Source organism: Monodon monoceros, unplaced genomic scaffold (genome assembly GCF_005190385.1).
Source record: "Monodon monoceros isolate NGI ecotype Baffin Bay Population unplaced genomic scaffold, NGI_Narwhal_1 Super_Scaffold_13, whole genome shotgun sequence".
NCBI classification, from domain to species: domain Eukaryota; kingdom Metazoa; phylum Chordata; class Mammalia; order Artiodactyla; family Monodontidae; genus Monodon; species Monodon monoceros.
The window spans coordinates 64,880,719-64,898,227 of NW_021703769.1; the positions used below are offsets into that span (position 1 = coordinate 64,880,719).

Consider the following 17,509-nt stretch of genomic DNA (forward strand, 5'->3'; position numbering starts at 1 on the left):
AGCCACAGCTACACCCCACCTCTGCAGGAGACCCTCCAATACTAGCATGCAGGTCTGGTTCAGTCTCCCCTGGTGTCACTGCTCCTTCCCCTGGGTCCCAATGCACACACTACTTTGTGTATGCCCTCCAAGAGTGGAGTCTCTGTTTCCCCCAGTCTTGTTGAAGTCCTGCAATCAAATCCCACTAGGCTTCAAAGCCTGATTCTCTAGGAATTCCTCCTCCCGTTGCCGGACCTCTAGTTAGGGAAGCCTGACGTGGGGCTCAGAACCTTTACTCCAGTGGGTGGACTTCTGTGGTATAAGTGTCCTCCAGTCTGAGTAACCCACCCAGCAGTTATGGGATTAGGTTTTGCTGTGATTGCACCCCTCCTACCATCTCACTGTGGCTTCTCCTTTGTCTTTGGATGTGGGGTATATTTTTTGGTGAGTTCCAGTGTCTTCCTGTCGATGCTTATCCAGCAGCTAGTTGTGATTCTGGTATTTTCACAAGAGGGAGTGAGAGCACGTCCTTCTACTCTGCCATCTTGGTTCAGGCTCCAACACATTACCTTTTAAAATGTGCTTATTTTCACATTAAATTGAATGTTCATCTACCACTTCAGTTTCGTTTGCTTGTTTTTTGTATCTTCTAATTTTTTTTTTTTTTTTTTCTGGTACGCGGGCCTCTCAGTGCTGTGGCCCCTCCCGTTGCGGAGCACAGGCTCCGGACGTGCAGGCCCAGCAGCCATGGCTCACGGGCCCAGCTGCTCTGCAGCATGTGGGACCGGGGCACGAACCCATGTCCCCTGCATTGGCAGGCGGACTCTCAACCACTGCACCACCAGGGAAGCCTGTATCTTCTAATTTAAGAAATTTTCTAGCTTGCTTTTTTTCCATCATCTTGCTTTTTTTTTTTTTTTTTTTTTGTCCACGCCATGCAGCTTGTGGGGTCCTAGTTCCCCTACGAGTGACTGAACTGGTGCCCCCTGCAGTGGAAGAGCAGAGTTCTAACCACTGGACAGCCAGGGAATTTCCTATCCAGCAGCTTGCTTTTTAACTAAAATTCCATCTGAACAATTTTTGTGTATCTTTCAACTAAAAAAGTTTTTATTGCAAAATGGACATGTTCCTTACAGAAATTTCAGAAAATAAAGGGGGACAAAAGATATCTCACACACCTAAAGGCACTCATTGTTAGCACCTAGGTGTATTTTTCTTCTAGACCCTTGTCTATGTATATCTATCTTTTAAACAGTATGTAAGTGTTTAAATACCATAATCTTGTGACTAAAAGTCTTCCTTTAACCACTCTGAATACATAGGTAGGAATGAACCCCACTTTCTTGCCTCCCGTTCTGTCACCAGCCTGCTCACCAGCTCATTTACCTTCTCCAGCACACCTGCCTCACTTTGCTGGCAGTGCACATTTGTCATATGTCACAGCCATGTATATATCATAGAACTTTGTTTCCAAAATGTGAAACATTGAGCATTAAATTTGCAAGTGTAGGTATGTGTATACGATCTTAATTTCCTACTCCTACCCCTCACCCACCCCCCAAAAAACTTTTTACCAAGAGACATTAAGAGAAAAACTGGGAATTATCAACACTTTCAAAGTATATATGACTCAGAAATTAGGCTTTTATTCTCATTTCTGGTTATCCACTACAGAAAACTGAATTTTGTATCCCTTTCCTCTTTTGACTTATCTCCTGGTTAAGAAAACTATCCAGTTATCAATTTAATGCCTACCATTCATATGGTACTGTTAAACAAAGTTATAACTGATATCATCCAACTTGGAACAGCCAACATGTTTCATAAGACTGGCCTCTAGTAAGTTTTTGAAGTTTTTCAGAAATCAAATTCACTCTTGTGAAGATATATTACTGAGGTAGCTAAAAGGATGCAGATAACAAAACATTTACCTACAAGGATGTCTATTGTGGCATTGTTTGTAATTGTGAAAAATTAGAAGAAACAAATCAAATATCCAACATTAGAGAACTAGTTAAATAATATATTAAATATCTGTAGAATGGCATACTATTGAACCATTCAAAAATATTAATTGATAATGAAGTTTTCATAGCTTATTGTCAAGTAAAGGAAAGGTAATTTATGAATAGGATGTACCAAGGGGTCCCATTTTTAAAAAAATAAGGTGTGTGCATCATAGACAAATACCAAGATGTTAACCATGGTTATCTCAAAGTTATTAGCATTTTTTAAATGTATCCCTAGGCTAAAGGAAATTCTAAAGAAATGGTTGCTAGAATAATTTGAGCAAAGGCAGCATTCAATAGAAAAACATCAACAAAAAAAAAAGAATATGACTTTCCAAGGTGGCTCCATAGATGGAGACACCATTCATTTTAGGGCACAAATTCTGATAAATTGAATAAAAGTTTAGTTTTATTACCTTAGCTTCACAGTTCTCAACATTAGCCAAGGAGCCTTTTCAGCCAATACCCACCCCTCATGAATTTTTTTTTTTAACATCTTTATTGGAGTATAATTGCTTTACAATGGTGTGTTAGTTTCTGCTTCATAACAAAGTGAACCAGTTATACATATACATATGTTTCCATATCTCTTCCCTCTTGCGTCTCCCTCCCTCCCACCCTCCCTATCCCACCCCTCTAGGTGGTCACAAAGCACCGAGCTTATCTCCCTGTGCTATGCGGCTGCTTCCCACTAGCTATCTATTTTACGTTTGGTAGTGTATATATGTCCATGCCACTCTCTCAATTTGTCCCAGCTTACCCTTCCCCCTCCCCATATCTTCAAGTCCATTCTCTAGTAGGTCTGTGTCTTTATTCCCGTCTTATCCCTAGGTTCTTCATGACCTTTTTTTTTTTTTTTCTTAGATTCCGTATATATGTGTTAGCATACGGTATTTGTTTTTCTTTTTCTGACTTACTTCTTACTTAATGCCATGGATATACTGTATATCTGTTTATGTACTGTATGTATATTTGTAGTTTATATATAAAGGAATAAGGTTTTTTCTTACCCCAAAGAACTAATTTTCACTCCCGTGGGAGCAATAGTGTGCCTGTTTAGAATGCATGTTTTAGCCCTACTTTTGAATATTAGGTCTAAAGTGATAGTATAAACCAGTGATTGTCAAATCTCGCTGATCCTCAGATCACCTGGGTGGTTTATTAGATGGGTGGGTGGTTTGTTTTAAATAAAGATTCCAAGATCTCACATTGAATCTACTATATCAGTCTATACAGTGGGCACAGGAATAGGATGGGGTGGGGAGACATTGTTTTTGTTTTTTAAGCTCCCCATATAATTCTGTAATCATCCAGGTTGGAAACCCTGGTATAGACAGTAACCTCAGAGTAAAAAAACCTTCAAAGATGTGCAGTAGGGGTATAGTGATATAACTCTATTAGCCCTACTATAGAATGTTAATAGCAGTGCTTTATTACTACCTGTATAAAGACAAAAGAAACCTGATGTACTACTTAAATCACATTATAATAAAAATCATACTTAGTCCCATATCTTCAAGTTCAAGCCAATGTGTGCTCTAATTTTTAATTCTGTTTTTTTCCATTAACAGCTTCATTGAGATGTAATTCACATACCATACAGTTCACGCATTTAAAATGCACAATTCAGTGGCTTTTATTATATTCACTGAGTTACATAACCATCACCACATTAAGTTCTAGTTCTTTTTAAGCAATGGTTTTTGAAAGCTCAGTTTAATTCAGTACTAAGTAGTCCTTTATAGTTCATTATAGCAGCTTTTAAGCCTGAGTATTTATCTTCTGCTGAACTGTGGTTTCACGTTTTTATAGCTTTTTATATTTATACCAATATAACCTAATAAATGTTTTTACTTCCTCAGTTACATGACTATGTACAGAATCATTTTACAAGTGCAAGAATGGCTTTGATTGGACTTGGTAAGTTGGGAATTGCCTGCATGTCAGTTTGCTTCTTTTAAGAGTAGTTTTTTAAGTCACAGACATAGAAAACAGACTTTTGGTTGCCAACAGGGAGGGCGACAGGGGAGGGTTGGATTGGGAGTTTGGGAATAGCAGATATAAACTGTTATATATAGAATGGATAAACAACAAGATCCTATTGTACAGGAAACTATATTCAATATCCTGTAATAAACCATAATGGAAAAGAATATTTATAACTGAATCACTTTGCTGTATACCAGAAACTAACACAACATTGTAAATCTTCAGTTAAAAAAAAGAAGTATGACTTGGCAGATAGTGAAACAAGTGACTGACTTATTCAATGAGGAGGTAGAATTATCCTTGAAACTCTGAAAAATCAGGTACTATCACATGTAACTATGTATATATACATCTTTTATAGTTATATATAGAGCGATATTTAGATAATTTACAGTTCCATGGTTCTTGGCTCCCAGAGAAAGTGGTAGATAGTCAGAAAATTCACTGAGGCTGCTGACTTTTCCTTTATAATTTGGTGTGGTAGGGGATGGGACACCTTTCCAGTACATTGTAATTCTGTCACTATATAGGTAACCAGCCTCAATTTATAATATACTCACTTGGGTATTTTCTTAAATTTTGATTATACAGTTCTCCATTATGTTGTTCTGTCTCATTCTAGAAAGTGGTTAATTGAAAAAAGAGAAACTCTAAGATGTGCTACTGTTAAATGTTGCACTTATAGTTATGAATAAAAGTATTTTTTCACTGTCTCAATGTGAGTCATTAAATAAAAAAGAGTAGTTCTTTAAGCTATAATTATGTGAACACAAAATTTCAGAACTCATCCTCTGTTTATGTCAGAAAGTCAGTATGTGGGGCTTTTCTGGTGGCGCAGTGGTTGAGAGTCCGCCTGCCGACGCAAGGGATGCGGGTTCGTGCCCCGGTCTGGGAAGATCCCACATGTCGCAGAGCGGCTGGGCCCGTGAGCCATGGCCGCTGAGCCTCCGCGTCCGGAGCCTGTGCTGCGCAATGGGAGAGGCCACAACAGTGAGAGGCCTGCGTACTGCAAAAGAAAAAGAAAAAAAAAAAAAAGAAAGTCAGTATGTGATAGGATTTTAATAGCTAGTCTTTCATGGAAACGACCTAAATGTCCATTGACAGCTGAATGGATAAAGAAGGTGTGGTACATATATACAATAGAATATTACTCAGCCATTAAAAAGAATGCAATAATGCCATTTGCAGCAACATGGATGGACATAGAGATTATCATACTAAGCGAAGTAAGTCAGAAAGAGAAAGACAAATACCATATATCACTTACACATAGAATCTAAAATATGACACAAATGAACTTATCTATGAAATAGAAACAGACTCACGCAGAGAACAGACTTGTGGTTGCCAAGGGGGAGGGGGCTGGGGGAGGGAAGTATTGGGAGTTTGGGATTAGTAGGTGCAAACTATTATATGTAGAATGGGTAAACAACAAGGTCCCACTGTATAGCACAGAGAAGTATATTCAATATCCTGTGATAAACCATAATGGAAAAGAATATGAAAAAGATATATATGTATAACTGAGTCACTTTATAGCAGAAATTAACACAACATTGTAAATCAATTATACGTCAATAAAAAATAAAAAAAATACAACTTCCCCAACACAGTTTTATAGCATATAAATAAATCCTCCACAACTCTAAAAAAAAAAAATAGCTAGTCTTTTTTATTTTTGAGCAGAATCCAGCATTTAACTTTTTAAAGCACTGGCTTTCAAATTCATTACAGTATTTGCAAAACCTATGACAAAAGGGCAGATTTCTCTAAGCAAAGAGCTTTTACAAAGAGCTTTTGTTTTTGTTTTGCTTTGTTTTAAGTACAGTTTAGTAGAAAAATAGACAAAGGGCATGAACCAATTCATGGGGAAAGTGTGTGTGTGTGTGTGTGTGGCCAATTATTGTAAAAGATGTAATAACTAAAAAATTTTTAATCTGTGAAATTGACAAAAATTAAAAGATTGACACTGCCCAGTATTAACCATGGTATGGAGAAATAGGTACTCTCAAAAATTATTGGTGGGAGTGTAAAATGGTACTTTTTTTTTGCGGTATGCAGGCCTCTCACTGTTGTGGCCTCTCCCGTTGCGGAGCACAGGCTCTGGACGCACAGGCCCAGTGGCCATGGCTCACGGGCCGAGCCGCTCCGCGGCATGTGGGATCCTCCCAGACTGGGGCACAAACCCGTGTCCCCTGCATCGGCAGGCAGACTCCCAACCACTGTGCCACCAGGGAAGCCCCAAAATGGTACATTTTTGGAGGACTTTTTTTTTTTTTTGGCTGCATTGGGTCTTTGTTGCTGCACGCGGGCTTTCTCTAGTTGTGGCGAGTGGGGCTACTCTTCGTTGTGGTGCGCGGGCTTCTCATTGCGGTGGCTTCTCTCATTGCGGAGCACAGGCTCTAGGCGTGCGGGCTTCAGTAGTTGAAGCACGTGGCCTCAGTAGTTGTGGCTCACGGCCTCTAGAGCGCAGGCTCTTTTGTGGCGCACGGGCTTAGTAGTTGTTGCCCTGCATCATGTGGGATCTTCCCGGACCAGGGATTGAACCCGTGTCTCCTGCATCAGCAGGTGGATTCTTTTTGTTTGTTTGTTTTTGCGGTATGCGGGCCTCTCACTGTTGTGGCCTCTCCCGTTGCGGAGCACAGGCTCCGGACACGCAGGCTCAACGGCCATGGCTCACGGTCCCAGCCACTCCGTGGCATGTGGGATCTTCCCGGACGGGGACACGAACCCACATCCCCTGCATTGACAGGTGGACTCTCAACCGCTGTGCCACCAGGGAAGCCCAGCAGGTGGATTCTTAACCACTGTGCTACCAGGGAAGTCCCTGGAGGTTTATTTTAATATATTAAAATTGTAATTGTTTATACTCTTAGGCCCAGCATTTACTTTTAAGAATTTACCCTGCCAAAACATTTGGTCAGGTTTACAAAATAGTCGCATGAGAATATTATTTGCAATATTGGGTTTTTGTTCATTTGTTTTATAAATAACAGCTTAATTGAGGTATAATTCACATGCCATAAAATTCACCCTTTTAAAGTGTACAGTTTGTGGTTTTTAGTATACTCACAGAGTTATGCAACTATTGCCACTATCTAATTCCAGAACATTTTCACCATTCCCAAAAGAAACCCCATACTCATTAGCAGTCACTCCTTGTTCCACCTCCTCCTTGCCTCTGGCAACCATTAATCTCCTTTCTGTCTGTATAGAGCTGACTATTCTGGACATTTCATATAAAGGGAATTATACAATAATAGCCTTTGTAACTGGCTTCTTTCACTTAGTTACTTAGCATAATGTTTTCAAAGTCCATCCATATTGTAACATGTACCAATGTTCCATTCCCTTTTCTGGCTGAAAAATATATTTCATTACCACATTTTGTTATTCATTCATTAGCTGGACATTTGGGTTGTTCCTGAATGTTTTGGCTTTTATGAATATAAACATTCATATATAAGTTTTTTAACAAAACATCTTTTTCATTGTTTTGGGTGTATACCTAGGAGTAGAATTGCCAGGATAGGGTATCTCTCTGTTTATCCATTTGAAGAACTGCGAGACTGTTTTCCAAAGCAGTTGAACCATTTTACATTCCATCAGCAGTGCACAAGGGTTCCAATTTCTCCACATCCTTATCAACACTTATTATCTGTCTTTGATTATGGCCATCCTAATGGGTGTGAAGTAGTGTCTCATTGTGGTTTTGATATGCATTTCCGTAGTGATTGATAACATTGAACATATTTTTTTGTGCTTTTTGGCCATCTATATATCTTATTTGGAGAAATGCTTATTCAAGTCCCTTGCCCATTTTTTAATTGGGTTATTTGTTTTTTTTAATTGTTGAGTTATAAGAGTTCTTTATATATTCTGGATACTAATCCTTACCAGATTTTTTCCCATTTTGTGGATTATCTTTTCACTCTTTTGAAAATGTCTTTTGATGCACATTGCCATATTGTTTTAATAGCCAACTATTAGAAGCATACTAATGTCCCTCAAGAAGAGATTGATTAAATAAATGATGGTATATCCATATAATAAAATTCTTTATAACCATTAAATGTTTGGTGTAGTCCATTCACTTAGATGTAAATTACAAAAAACAAGTTAGAAACAATATCAATAGAATGACACCATTTTAAAAATAAAAAGGATAATATTTGCATAGAAAAAGTTCTACATGAATATATAGTAAAGCTGTAAATGCATATGTCTGGAAGAGTGGCATTATGGGAGGCTGTTATTTTCTTTTTTTTTTCTTTTTTTTTTTTTTTTTTTTTTTTTTTTTTTTTTTTTTTTTTTTTTTGTGTTATTTTCTTTACTGTTTATTTCTGTAATATTTGAATTGTATAATGACGTATTTTTAAAATAGTGTTTTACAATTGTGTTCTAGAAATTCTGGTTCTAGTTTGTTTTTGTTTCTTTTGAAATAGGTGTGAGTCATCCTGTTCTAAAGCAAGTTGCTGAACAGTTTCTCAACATGAGGGGTGGGCTTGGTTTATCTGGTGCAAAGACCAAGTACCGTGGAGGTAAGCGCTTTGTTCCATTAAGGTTAATTTACCAGGATGCCGCCTCTCCCCCCAGTAGCATATTGGAGTATAATAGGCCTGATTATTTACTACCAAATAGTATCAGTGTGGAAAGAAAGAATTAGATTGCTTGAGTGTTATGTATTAAACATGTTTGTGTATGTGTTGGGGGAAGGGCAGGATAGCAAGGAGAGCCAGGCTAGGGAAAAGCTTAATCTTAATGGGTTAATACTGTGTTGTAGAGAATATTGAAGAATAAAACCAAAAGCCACTTTCTTCGCTCTTGCCTTACCTGGCCCCAGGTGAAATTCGAGAACAGAATGGAGACAGTCTCGTCCATGCTGCTCTTGTAGCAGAAAGTGCTGCTGCAGGAAGTGCAGAAGCAAATGCGTTTAGTGTTCTCCAGCATGTCCTCGGTGCTGGACCACATGTTAAGAGGGGCAGCAATGCCACCAGCTCTCTATACCAAGCTGTTGCCAAGGGAATTCACCAGCCATTTGATGTGAGTCTGAACAGTCGATATCTCTCCTTTTGTTTTCACAGGCTCAGTGTTTACGATGTAGTCCTGATAACTTGCTCTTAATGTTAATCTGCTTTTAAAATTTAAGATGAGGGACTTCTCTGGTGGTCCAGTGGTTAAGACTCAGCGCGCTTCCACTGCAGGTGGCACGGGTTCTATCCCTGGCCAGGGAACTAAGATCCCACGTGCCACGCGGTGTGGCCAAAAAAAAAAAAAAAATTAAGATGAACACAAAGAAAATCTTTGTAAAATTGAAGAGACAGCCAGGCTTAATTTTAGTACCTTAGTGGGTCTATCAAAAACTTGCTGTTATTCTAATATAAAAGGAAGAATTGAATGCTTAAAAAGTCAGAAATTCACACTTCAGTTCCCTTTAGAATAAAGTTTTAGATATTAAACATTCCCCTAGATTCTAATTAGTCGTTTTTTCTGATTTCTTCTGTCCCCTTCTATTCTTGTGGCTACTTCCTGAATTTCGCTGCCCTTCATGTTTTCCAACCAAGTGTACAAGATATACAGCAAGAAATTACTTACAGACCTGCTCCTCCAGCTTGAGATTAAGTTAAAAGAGAAAAATGACATTTAACCATAACCAAAAGTTATGTTGCCTTAGAAGACACCTTTTTATGACAGTGAGGAAAGTGCTAAAGCTTTCAAAATAACGATACTCAAATCAAGAATGTAAAATGTCAACTGGCAAAATATTTAATGAGTGACGGTAGTTTGCCCAATGTAATGCCCCATGTGACCTTCAATTATATCTTTATAAAGTAACAAATGTACTAAATTGTAGGATTAAGTATCGTTCATAATTTCAGCAATAGTACATGGCACAGGTAGGTTTATGCCTCTGAGTCTTCGGCCATTTGACACTTAATGGTGAAAATTAAAATCAGTCATCTTCTCTTTTTATTCCTCTGTTTAATACTTTAGTGGTAGTGTCAGACTTTTTTTTTTTTAGCAGAGGAGCCTTTTTCATCAGTGCCATTCCCCAACTGCAATGCCCAACACAAAAGTTCTTGCTTTTAAAGGAGTTTAGAAGGCTTACTTGACAGTGAAACCCTTGGAATCTTCTGTACAGAACCTTAGAGTTCCCTGGAGCACAGTTTGAAAACCACTATCTTATTTTTTTTTTTTAAGTTTATTTATTTTGGCTGCACTGGGTCTTAGTTGTGGCACGTGGGATCTTCATTGCAGCATGTTTAGTTGTAGCATGCGGGATCTTTTAGTTGCAGCATGCGGGCTTCTTAGTTGCAGCATGTGGGCTTCTTAGTTGCGGCATGCACATGGGATCTAGTTCCCCGACCAGGGATCGAACCCAGGCTCCCTGCAGCTCAGAGTCTTACCCACTGGACCACCAGGGAACTCCCCAAAACCATTATCTTAAATTAGTCCTAGTCCTTAATTAGATATCCTCCAGATTTTCTTTCTCCTCGTTCATGGTCTGCTCTGTTTTCTTTTCTTCATGCTTTACTCTTCACCATTGAATGTTAATGATGCTTTGGGTAGTTGGAGTTTAATCTAATCCAGTGACATAATATAATAGAAATTCCTGGGAATTCCCTGGTGGCGCAGTGGTTAACAATCCGCCTGCCAATGCAGGGGACATGGGTTCAAGCCCTGGTCCGGGAAGATCCCACATGCTGCGGAGCAACTAGGCCCATGCACCACAACTACTGAGCCTGCATACCACAGCTACTGAAGGCCGTGCACCTAGAGCCCATGCTCCACAACAAGAGAAGCCACCGCAATTAGAAGCCCAGGCACCGCAACGAAGAGCAGCCCCTGCTCTCCGCAACTAGAGGAAACCCGCGTGCAGCAATGAAGACCCATTGCAGCCATAAATAAATAAATAAATAAATTTAAAAGATAAATCCACCAAAAAAAAATTAATATAAATTCCTACTTTAGAATTTGGCCAGAAATTTGGAGGATGACTAGTTAGTCTCAGAATTGTAATTAGACTTCAGGTGATTGAAGTGCATATCTTTGTATGCTTCGTATGGGCCAAACAAATGGTTTTCAAACTTCATCTGGAACACTAGTTTAAAATTCGGAATCCCAGACTGCATCTTTAGTGATCTGAGTGAGTAGATCTGTTGTAGGAACCTGAAAGTCTACATTTTTAGTAACAACTCAAGTGATCCTTATGTAAACGGTCCACATAAACACTGAAAAGCACTTTACTAGGGTGTCATGTCCACCTTAAGGAACTTAACACTCTACTCAGACTACAGACAGACATACCCGTTTTCCAGAGGCTAAACTTCTTGCTCCCTTGGACATCTGAATAATAGATACTAAGCAGAAATTTTTTTCCTAACCCTTTAATTTTAGTCTATAGGAGAAGTGAAAGCGAATTGGTGAAAAGGAAGTCACCACCAACAGCAGAGGGAAGAAAGCAGGTTTATCTAATGCCAAAGCCCATGATTTATACCACTCAGCTGTACTGAATCTACAATAGTAATGTTCACAAGTTAATGTTTGCATTAACTTTTAATCATCAAAAGGTTAGAAAATACCAAGGAAAGTGAGCCGTCATTTTAGAAAGAGTTAAATGAGAAAAGCTAGAACATTACAGTTGTGAAAGAGGTAACCTGTATATAGAACACTTCAGTCCTTAATAGAACCATTTAAGTGAAATATTAATCCATGTCTTTGCTTATACTGTGAAGGTATATGTTTTTGTCTAGACAGCCTTAGGGAAATTGTGCCCTGTTTTACCTGGTAGAATGACATACAGTAAAGTTTCATTATATTTTCAGGTTTCCGCTTTTAATGCCAGTTACTCAGATTCTGGACTCTTTGGGATTTACACTATCTCACAGGCTGCAGCTGCTGGAGATGTAAGTTGCAAACTCATCAATTCTCACAAGATTTTTTCCCCCATTAACATATTTTTAGTAAGAACATGGAATGTTTGAATGCCATGATTTATCAGAGTTCTGTATAGTGTAATATCATTAAAGTGTTATCTGCTGTGGAGGAAAGTTAGAAATGAAAAACGCATATACTGATGCTTCCAGAAAAGAGGGAGGAAATGTTTCCTTGGTATTTTCGTTCTGTGTGGGCATGTGGCATTGAGTTGTCTCTGGGATATCTAAATGAAGAACTCAGTTGAGGTCAAGGCCAAGATGTATACTGGGAGTCATCATTATAAAGAGTGTGTTGAAGTCAGGGTTACATGTGAAAGGTTGGAGGAGAAGAAAACTGAAGGTCAAGCTAAGGAAAATGGCCAAAAAGAAACAGAAAGAAAAAGAAGAGAAACTGGCACGTTTGGAGGCCAGGAAAGAGAGAATGGTTAACACTGTTTCGATATACTCTGGATTAACATCCGTTTAGTTACCACAGAGAGGTCTGGTAGTTTTAGCAAACTAGGATAATATTGGTGATACTATCAGTTTTTATCAGAGTATTGGAAGTGAACTAAAATTTACAATATTAAGGAATGAATGGGAAGAAAGAAATACAAAGTTGGTGCAGGCAGGTGGAGCATAGACTTGAGGTGGGTGGTAGTTTTAGGAGAGTTTCCACTGAGAGATTAAGTAGGAAGAGACATTCACACTGAAAGGAAAGAAAATTGGAGCGAATATAGGAGATAAATTATAGATGGATGAAGTCTGAAAAAGCAACAGTAAGCAGGATCCAAAGTACAATCGGACATTTTAGCCTTGGACACAAAGGCTGATGGGAGAAGAGGATGTCGGGAAGATGAGGCAGTACATCCCTGGTAAGGTAGGAGGCTAAGTCATGTTTTGAGAATAAGAGAAGGGAGGAGAGTTTAAAGAAAGTAATGAGGTTTGGGACAGATGAGTGGCTAGATGCACACAGAATGAGCATAACAGCAGTACAGATGTCTCCTTGAGATAAGTGACCACAAATTCATAGTACAGCCAGACGTCTAGCCTAATGCAGAAATGGAGGAGGCAGGCAGTAGGGTTGATCCCAGGCTGGAATCCTGCAAAGTAGGCAGGTCAGAAGTATGAACAGATGGCAGGAAGTTGGAAACACTGGCAAGAGTGATTGAAGAGATGATTCATGGATTTAGGCTAAAGAAGTGAAGCCAGGGGGACCTGATAGATTGAAAGTGGACAAATCAAGGACCTAGAGATGTTGATAAAATGGAAGATAAGGATAGCGTGATTAAAGACTTAGGCCGCAGGTCTTGGAATTGAGGATTTCAGAGGTAGGTCAGATCTAGGTTATGTGCAGGTCTGGGGTATGGCTATGGAAATGGGTAGCTCACCTGGAGGGGAAATGAAGGTCCTAGAGTTTAGGTGATTAGAAAGAACAGTAAGTAGCAGACCCAGAATGGTGCCAGGGTTGGGAGGGAGAAAATCATGGGCCAGGTTTATTGTTAATTTATTTATTCAACATATATTTACCAAGTACCCACCCATATCACTAGAACTTGATTCCTTCATGACTCTAGCACTCCAGGTATGGACAGGCTTTACAGATTTGGCTGTGTATGGATTACTACTTTTTTCTTAGTGAATAGTAAGAGATAGCAGTATTAATTACATGATACTTTGAGAGTCTTGGGAAAATTTTGAGGTGCTTATTCTTTGTAGGCAATGATAAATCCCTGAGATTTCTTTTCCTAAACCCAACTGCCATCCTCTGCCCTCTGCCACTTAACGTTTGTTAAGAAACTTGGCCACTTGGATATTGTACAAACAGCTGCTTTATGGAACCTTGGAAGAGTAAGCAGCACGTAGTGACTTAAGAATTCCAAATGGACACTATACTGTTTCTCTGGAACTAACCTTCCATCTTTTGTTTTTGCCTCAGTAGAGGAGCATTTGAATGCTGCAGCAGACTTTGTTTTTTGTTTGTTTTTGTTTTGTTTTTTTGCGGTACGCAGGCCTCTCACTGTTGTGGCCCCTCCCGCTGCGGAGCACAGGCTCCGGACGCGCAGGCTCAGCGGCCACGGCTCACGGGCCCAGCCGCTCCGCGGCATGTGGGATCCTCCCAGACCGAGGCACGAACCCGTGTCCCCTGCATCGGCAGGCAGACTCTCAACCACTGCACCACCAGAGAAGCCCCTGCGGCAGACTTTGGCACTGATCAAAGATGACCAGCTTTTACTTGTCTATCCTAGGTTATCAAGGCTGCCTATAACCAAGTAAAAACAGTTGCTCAAGGAAACCTTTCTAATACAGATGTCCAAGTTGCCAAGTAAGTTTCAATATTAATGTTTCATGTTTCAATTATTTGAAAGTTGTATTTTTTCTAGTTACAACACTATTGTAATAAATACATAAAAAGGATTGAAAGGCACAGAAAAGTATTTAAAAGGAAAGGGAAATACACTCCTACCCCCTAGAGATATAATTGTTAACATTTTGATTATTTTCTTGACCATTTTTAAATATAATTGTTAATATTGTATATATACTTGTTAATAAATAATACTTATTAGTGTTTATTGTAGAAATTGAAAATTACAAAGACAAAAATTATTTTTCATTCCCTACCAATGATTCTTCTCTTTTTTTAACATTATAATGCTGTTTGCATTTATTCCATTTATTTTTATTACTAAAAATTTGTCATAAACAGTTTTAATTGGTGTGTCAAAATATACTTATTGGACATTTTCAACAAGGCAGTTTGAAATTATAAACTATAAAGGATATCTTTGGGTTTTAAAACATTTTTGTATTTCATATTACTTTCTTGGTATAGATTCGCAACTGGGCCAAGAGTTATAAACATTATAATGAAAGGCTGTGCATTAAAATATACGTTTGTGTTTATGTAATATTTTTATTTTTATATTTTGGAGTCACAATGTTGAAAGGTTTTACCAGTTGATAAGCACATTGTCAGTATATATGAGAGTGCCTGTTCTACCATAACCATTGGCAACTTTTTCCTCTTTACTGATTTGATAGACCAAAAAATATATCCGATTAAAAGATTGTAATATCTGTCTCCTACTTGGTGATTTTTAAATTCCCACATTGAAAGTGCTAACAACTCCTCTTAACTCAGTAGCTCTGGGAGTTTCTCTAAAAGAGACAGACTTTGGACAGAGTTGGAAATCAGCTTGCATTTTCATACAGGAGTTTAAAACATTTAAATTTGACTCCATCCATTTAGGACAATTCAGAATGTGAATCCTAAAACTCCGGAGGCCTCTGTGATCATTTAGTATTGCCCACAAAGGAAATATGACAGGGTGAATTACAACCCAGGAGGGAACAGTCTTTTACCATTTCTGTTCTCATTAGTATTATTACTTTTGTTATACTGAACACACTAAGAAGTGCATCTCTCGAATAAGTACAACACAATTTATTAAATATTGTATACATGGAACCAAGGATCGATAGGATGCAGCTCTGCATGATTGCATCAGAAACAAACCTTATAATAAATTGAAACAATGGATAAGCTTAGGAGAAATCTGTTTCAAATCTAATTTATTTAAGAAAATGTATTTTCTTAATAAGTGTGGCACAGTTCTTATCAGGTACAGCAACATTTAGAAAATGGAATTTTGGTTGTTAATGTCAAGATATATTTATTTTCTGCCATTTTGATGGAGTTGATACTTTTTTTGTAAGGTTCTTAGTCCTCCTATAGTGAAAAAGAGAAGGTGAGGTGTCATTGCTGAAGGGACAAACTAATAGTCACTTGGTAAAGTTTATTGCAGGTAAAATCTTTTTTCAATTAAGTGGACAGTGTGGTAAAATTGCTACATTAAATTGTAATTATGTTTAAATGGAAGTCTTGCTACAGAGTGCCAAGGAGATTAGTTTGAGTTAAATAACTCAAGTGCCTTATTGAACATAATTTCTTTCTGGGATAAGTATGAATTGGATTTTGTTTTATTTCAAATTGATGTTTTTGTGCCCATATTTAAGCTACAGGGACTTATAAGACCTATACTGTCCTTCCCCACTTGCCCTACCCTCAGTGAGACAAATCCCAGCACACAAATGGGCTAGGGATGGGGTTAAGGGAAGTTATATTATCAGCACACAGCATTCTGCTAAAGGGACAGTGAGAAGAGCCCACATAGGGATGTTCTTTAATAGAGATACCTAAAACCATCACCAAAAATGTATCTAAAATAGTTGGTGAATTGAAGAAATAGAATGGAGACCTTTAGCACTGTAAGATTTCAAAGCTGTTAGTTAGTTTGTGTATTTACCCAAACATGTTTAAGGGTGTGGGAACATACTTTGCCTTGCTCTGTAAAACTGGCGTCTGCCTTAGTTACACACCTTTTATTGGACAGGAACAAGCTGAAAGCTGGGTACCTAATGTCAGTGGAGTCTTCTGAGGGTTTCCTGGATGAAGTTGGGTCCCAGGCTCTAGTTGCTGGTTCATATGTGCCGCCATCCACAGTCCTTCAGCAGATTGACTCGGTAGCTGATGCTGATGTCATAAATGTAAGCAAATGAAAATTTATTTAACATCAAATAACTTGTCCTTAATGATCCAGTTTCAGAAGGAATGCGTAACCTTCCTTGGGCTGTATATGCTGTTCTCGTGGTGTTTGGTGCCTATGTACCTGGTGTGGAGGCAGAAGGGCTCATCCCCATATCTGCAGATAGCTTCCTTGTCAACTCAGGGTGATGTATCTTCCTCATGCAACTAAATTGCCATTAGGTTAAACCATTTTAAGTTCTTAAAGGTCAAGAAGGGTCAAATATTGGCAGTTTCATACGATTCAACCTAATTGTCAAGTTTGGTATTTTCCTCCTCACTCCTAAGAAATAAACTCTATCCTGCCAATCTTTCGCAATCTACCATCTCAAGATTTTCTTTAGTCTTCTCAACATAAGACCTTCTCCTGCCCCTGCTCTATTTTTTTTTTTCACATATATTGTTTCCTATAAAATTGAGTTGTTTTGAGGGCAAGGACTATGTCTTATACCTCTTTGTATTCCCTGCTATGCCTAACAAGTACATGAACTACAGAATGAACACAAAATCAGTCCTTTCTGTATTAAAAATGCCAACTCCCCTTCCATGGTCGAGGTCTTAACCATCTTCTCACCAAGGGGTCTCCCCTTGGGGATAGAAAAAAGAAGCAGGCTATTTTAAGATAGCAGCCCTGACTTGATTTCACTTGAACCATAAGTTCATCATTACATACTCTTCCAAATGGCTGTGCTCATCTTATATACCATACTATCATGTGAGTCCAACCCAGCTGCCTGCAACACTGTCTCTTTATTAAAAAAGCTGACCTGAGATAATGTGGGACTGCTCCTCGTGGTATTGCACTTAACCTAAACAACCAGCCTTTGGACTCAAAGTAGCGGCATAAGGAATACTAGGATATAAAGTGTAACTTTTAAGTTAACAATCAGTTTATTTTTATTGACTCAGACTATTTGCCATTGCAGTACCAAAGCAGGGAAGTACAGCTCTGCTCAAGGAGACTCTGCCCTGTTTTGCAACGTCAGAAGGGTTTTCCTTTTCCCTCTTTAACAGCTACGCTCATATTT

General features: G+C 38.6%; 1 protein-coding gene across 1 annotated transcript in view; it reads left to right on the top strand.

The window, feature by feature from the left end:
• LOC114894525 (cytochrome b-c1 complex subunit 2, mitochondrial) overlaps positions 1-17,509 on the top strand; it is a 31,858-nt gene that overhangs the window by 13,656 nt on the left and 693 nt on the right. The window contains exons 8-13 of the mRNA XM_029221289.1: positions 3,851-3,908; positions 8,423-8,518; positions 8,821-9,020; positions 11,804-11,884; positions 14,143-14,219; positions 16,291-16,444. Of these exons, the coding sequence (XP_029077122.1) occupies positions 3,851-3,908; positions 8,423-8,518; positions 8,821-9,020; positions 11,804-11,884; positions 14,143-14,219; positions 16,291-16,444 (666 nt within the window). The remainder of the gene's footprint in view (positions 1-3,850; positions 3,909-8,422; positions 8,519-8,820; positions 9,021-11,803; positions 11,885-14,142; positions 14,220-16,290; positions 16,445-17,509) is intronic.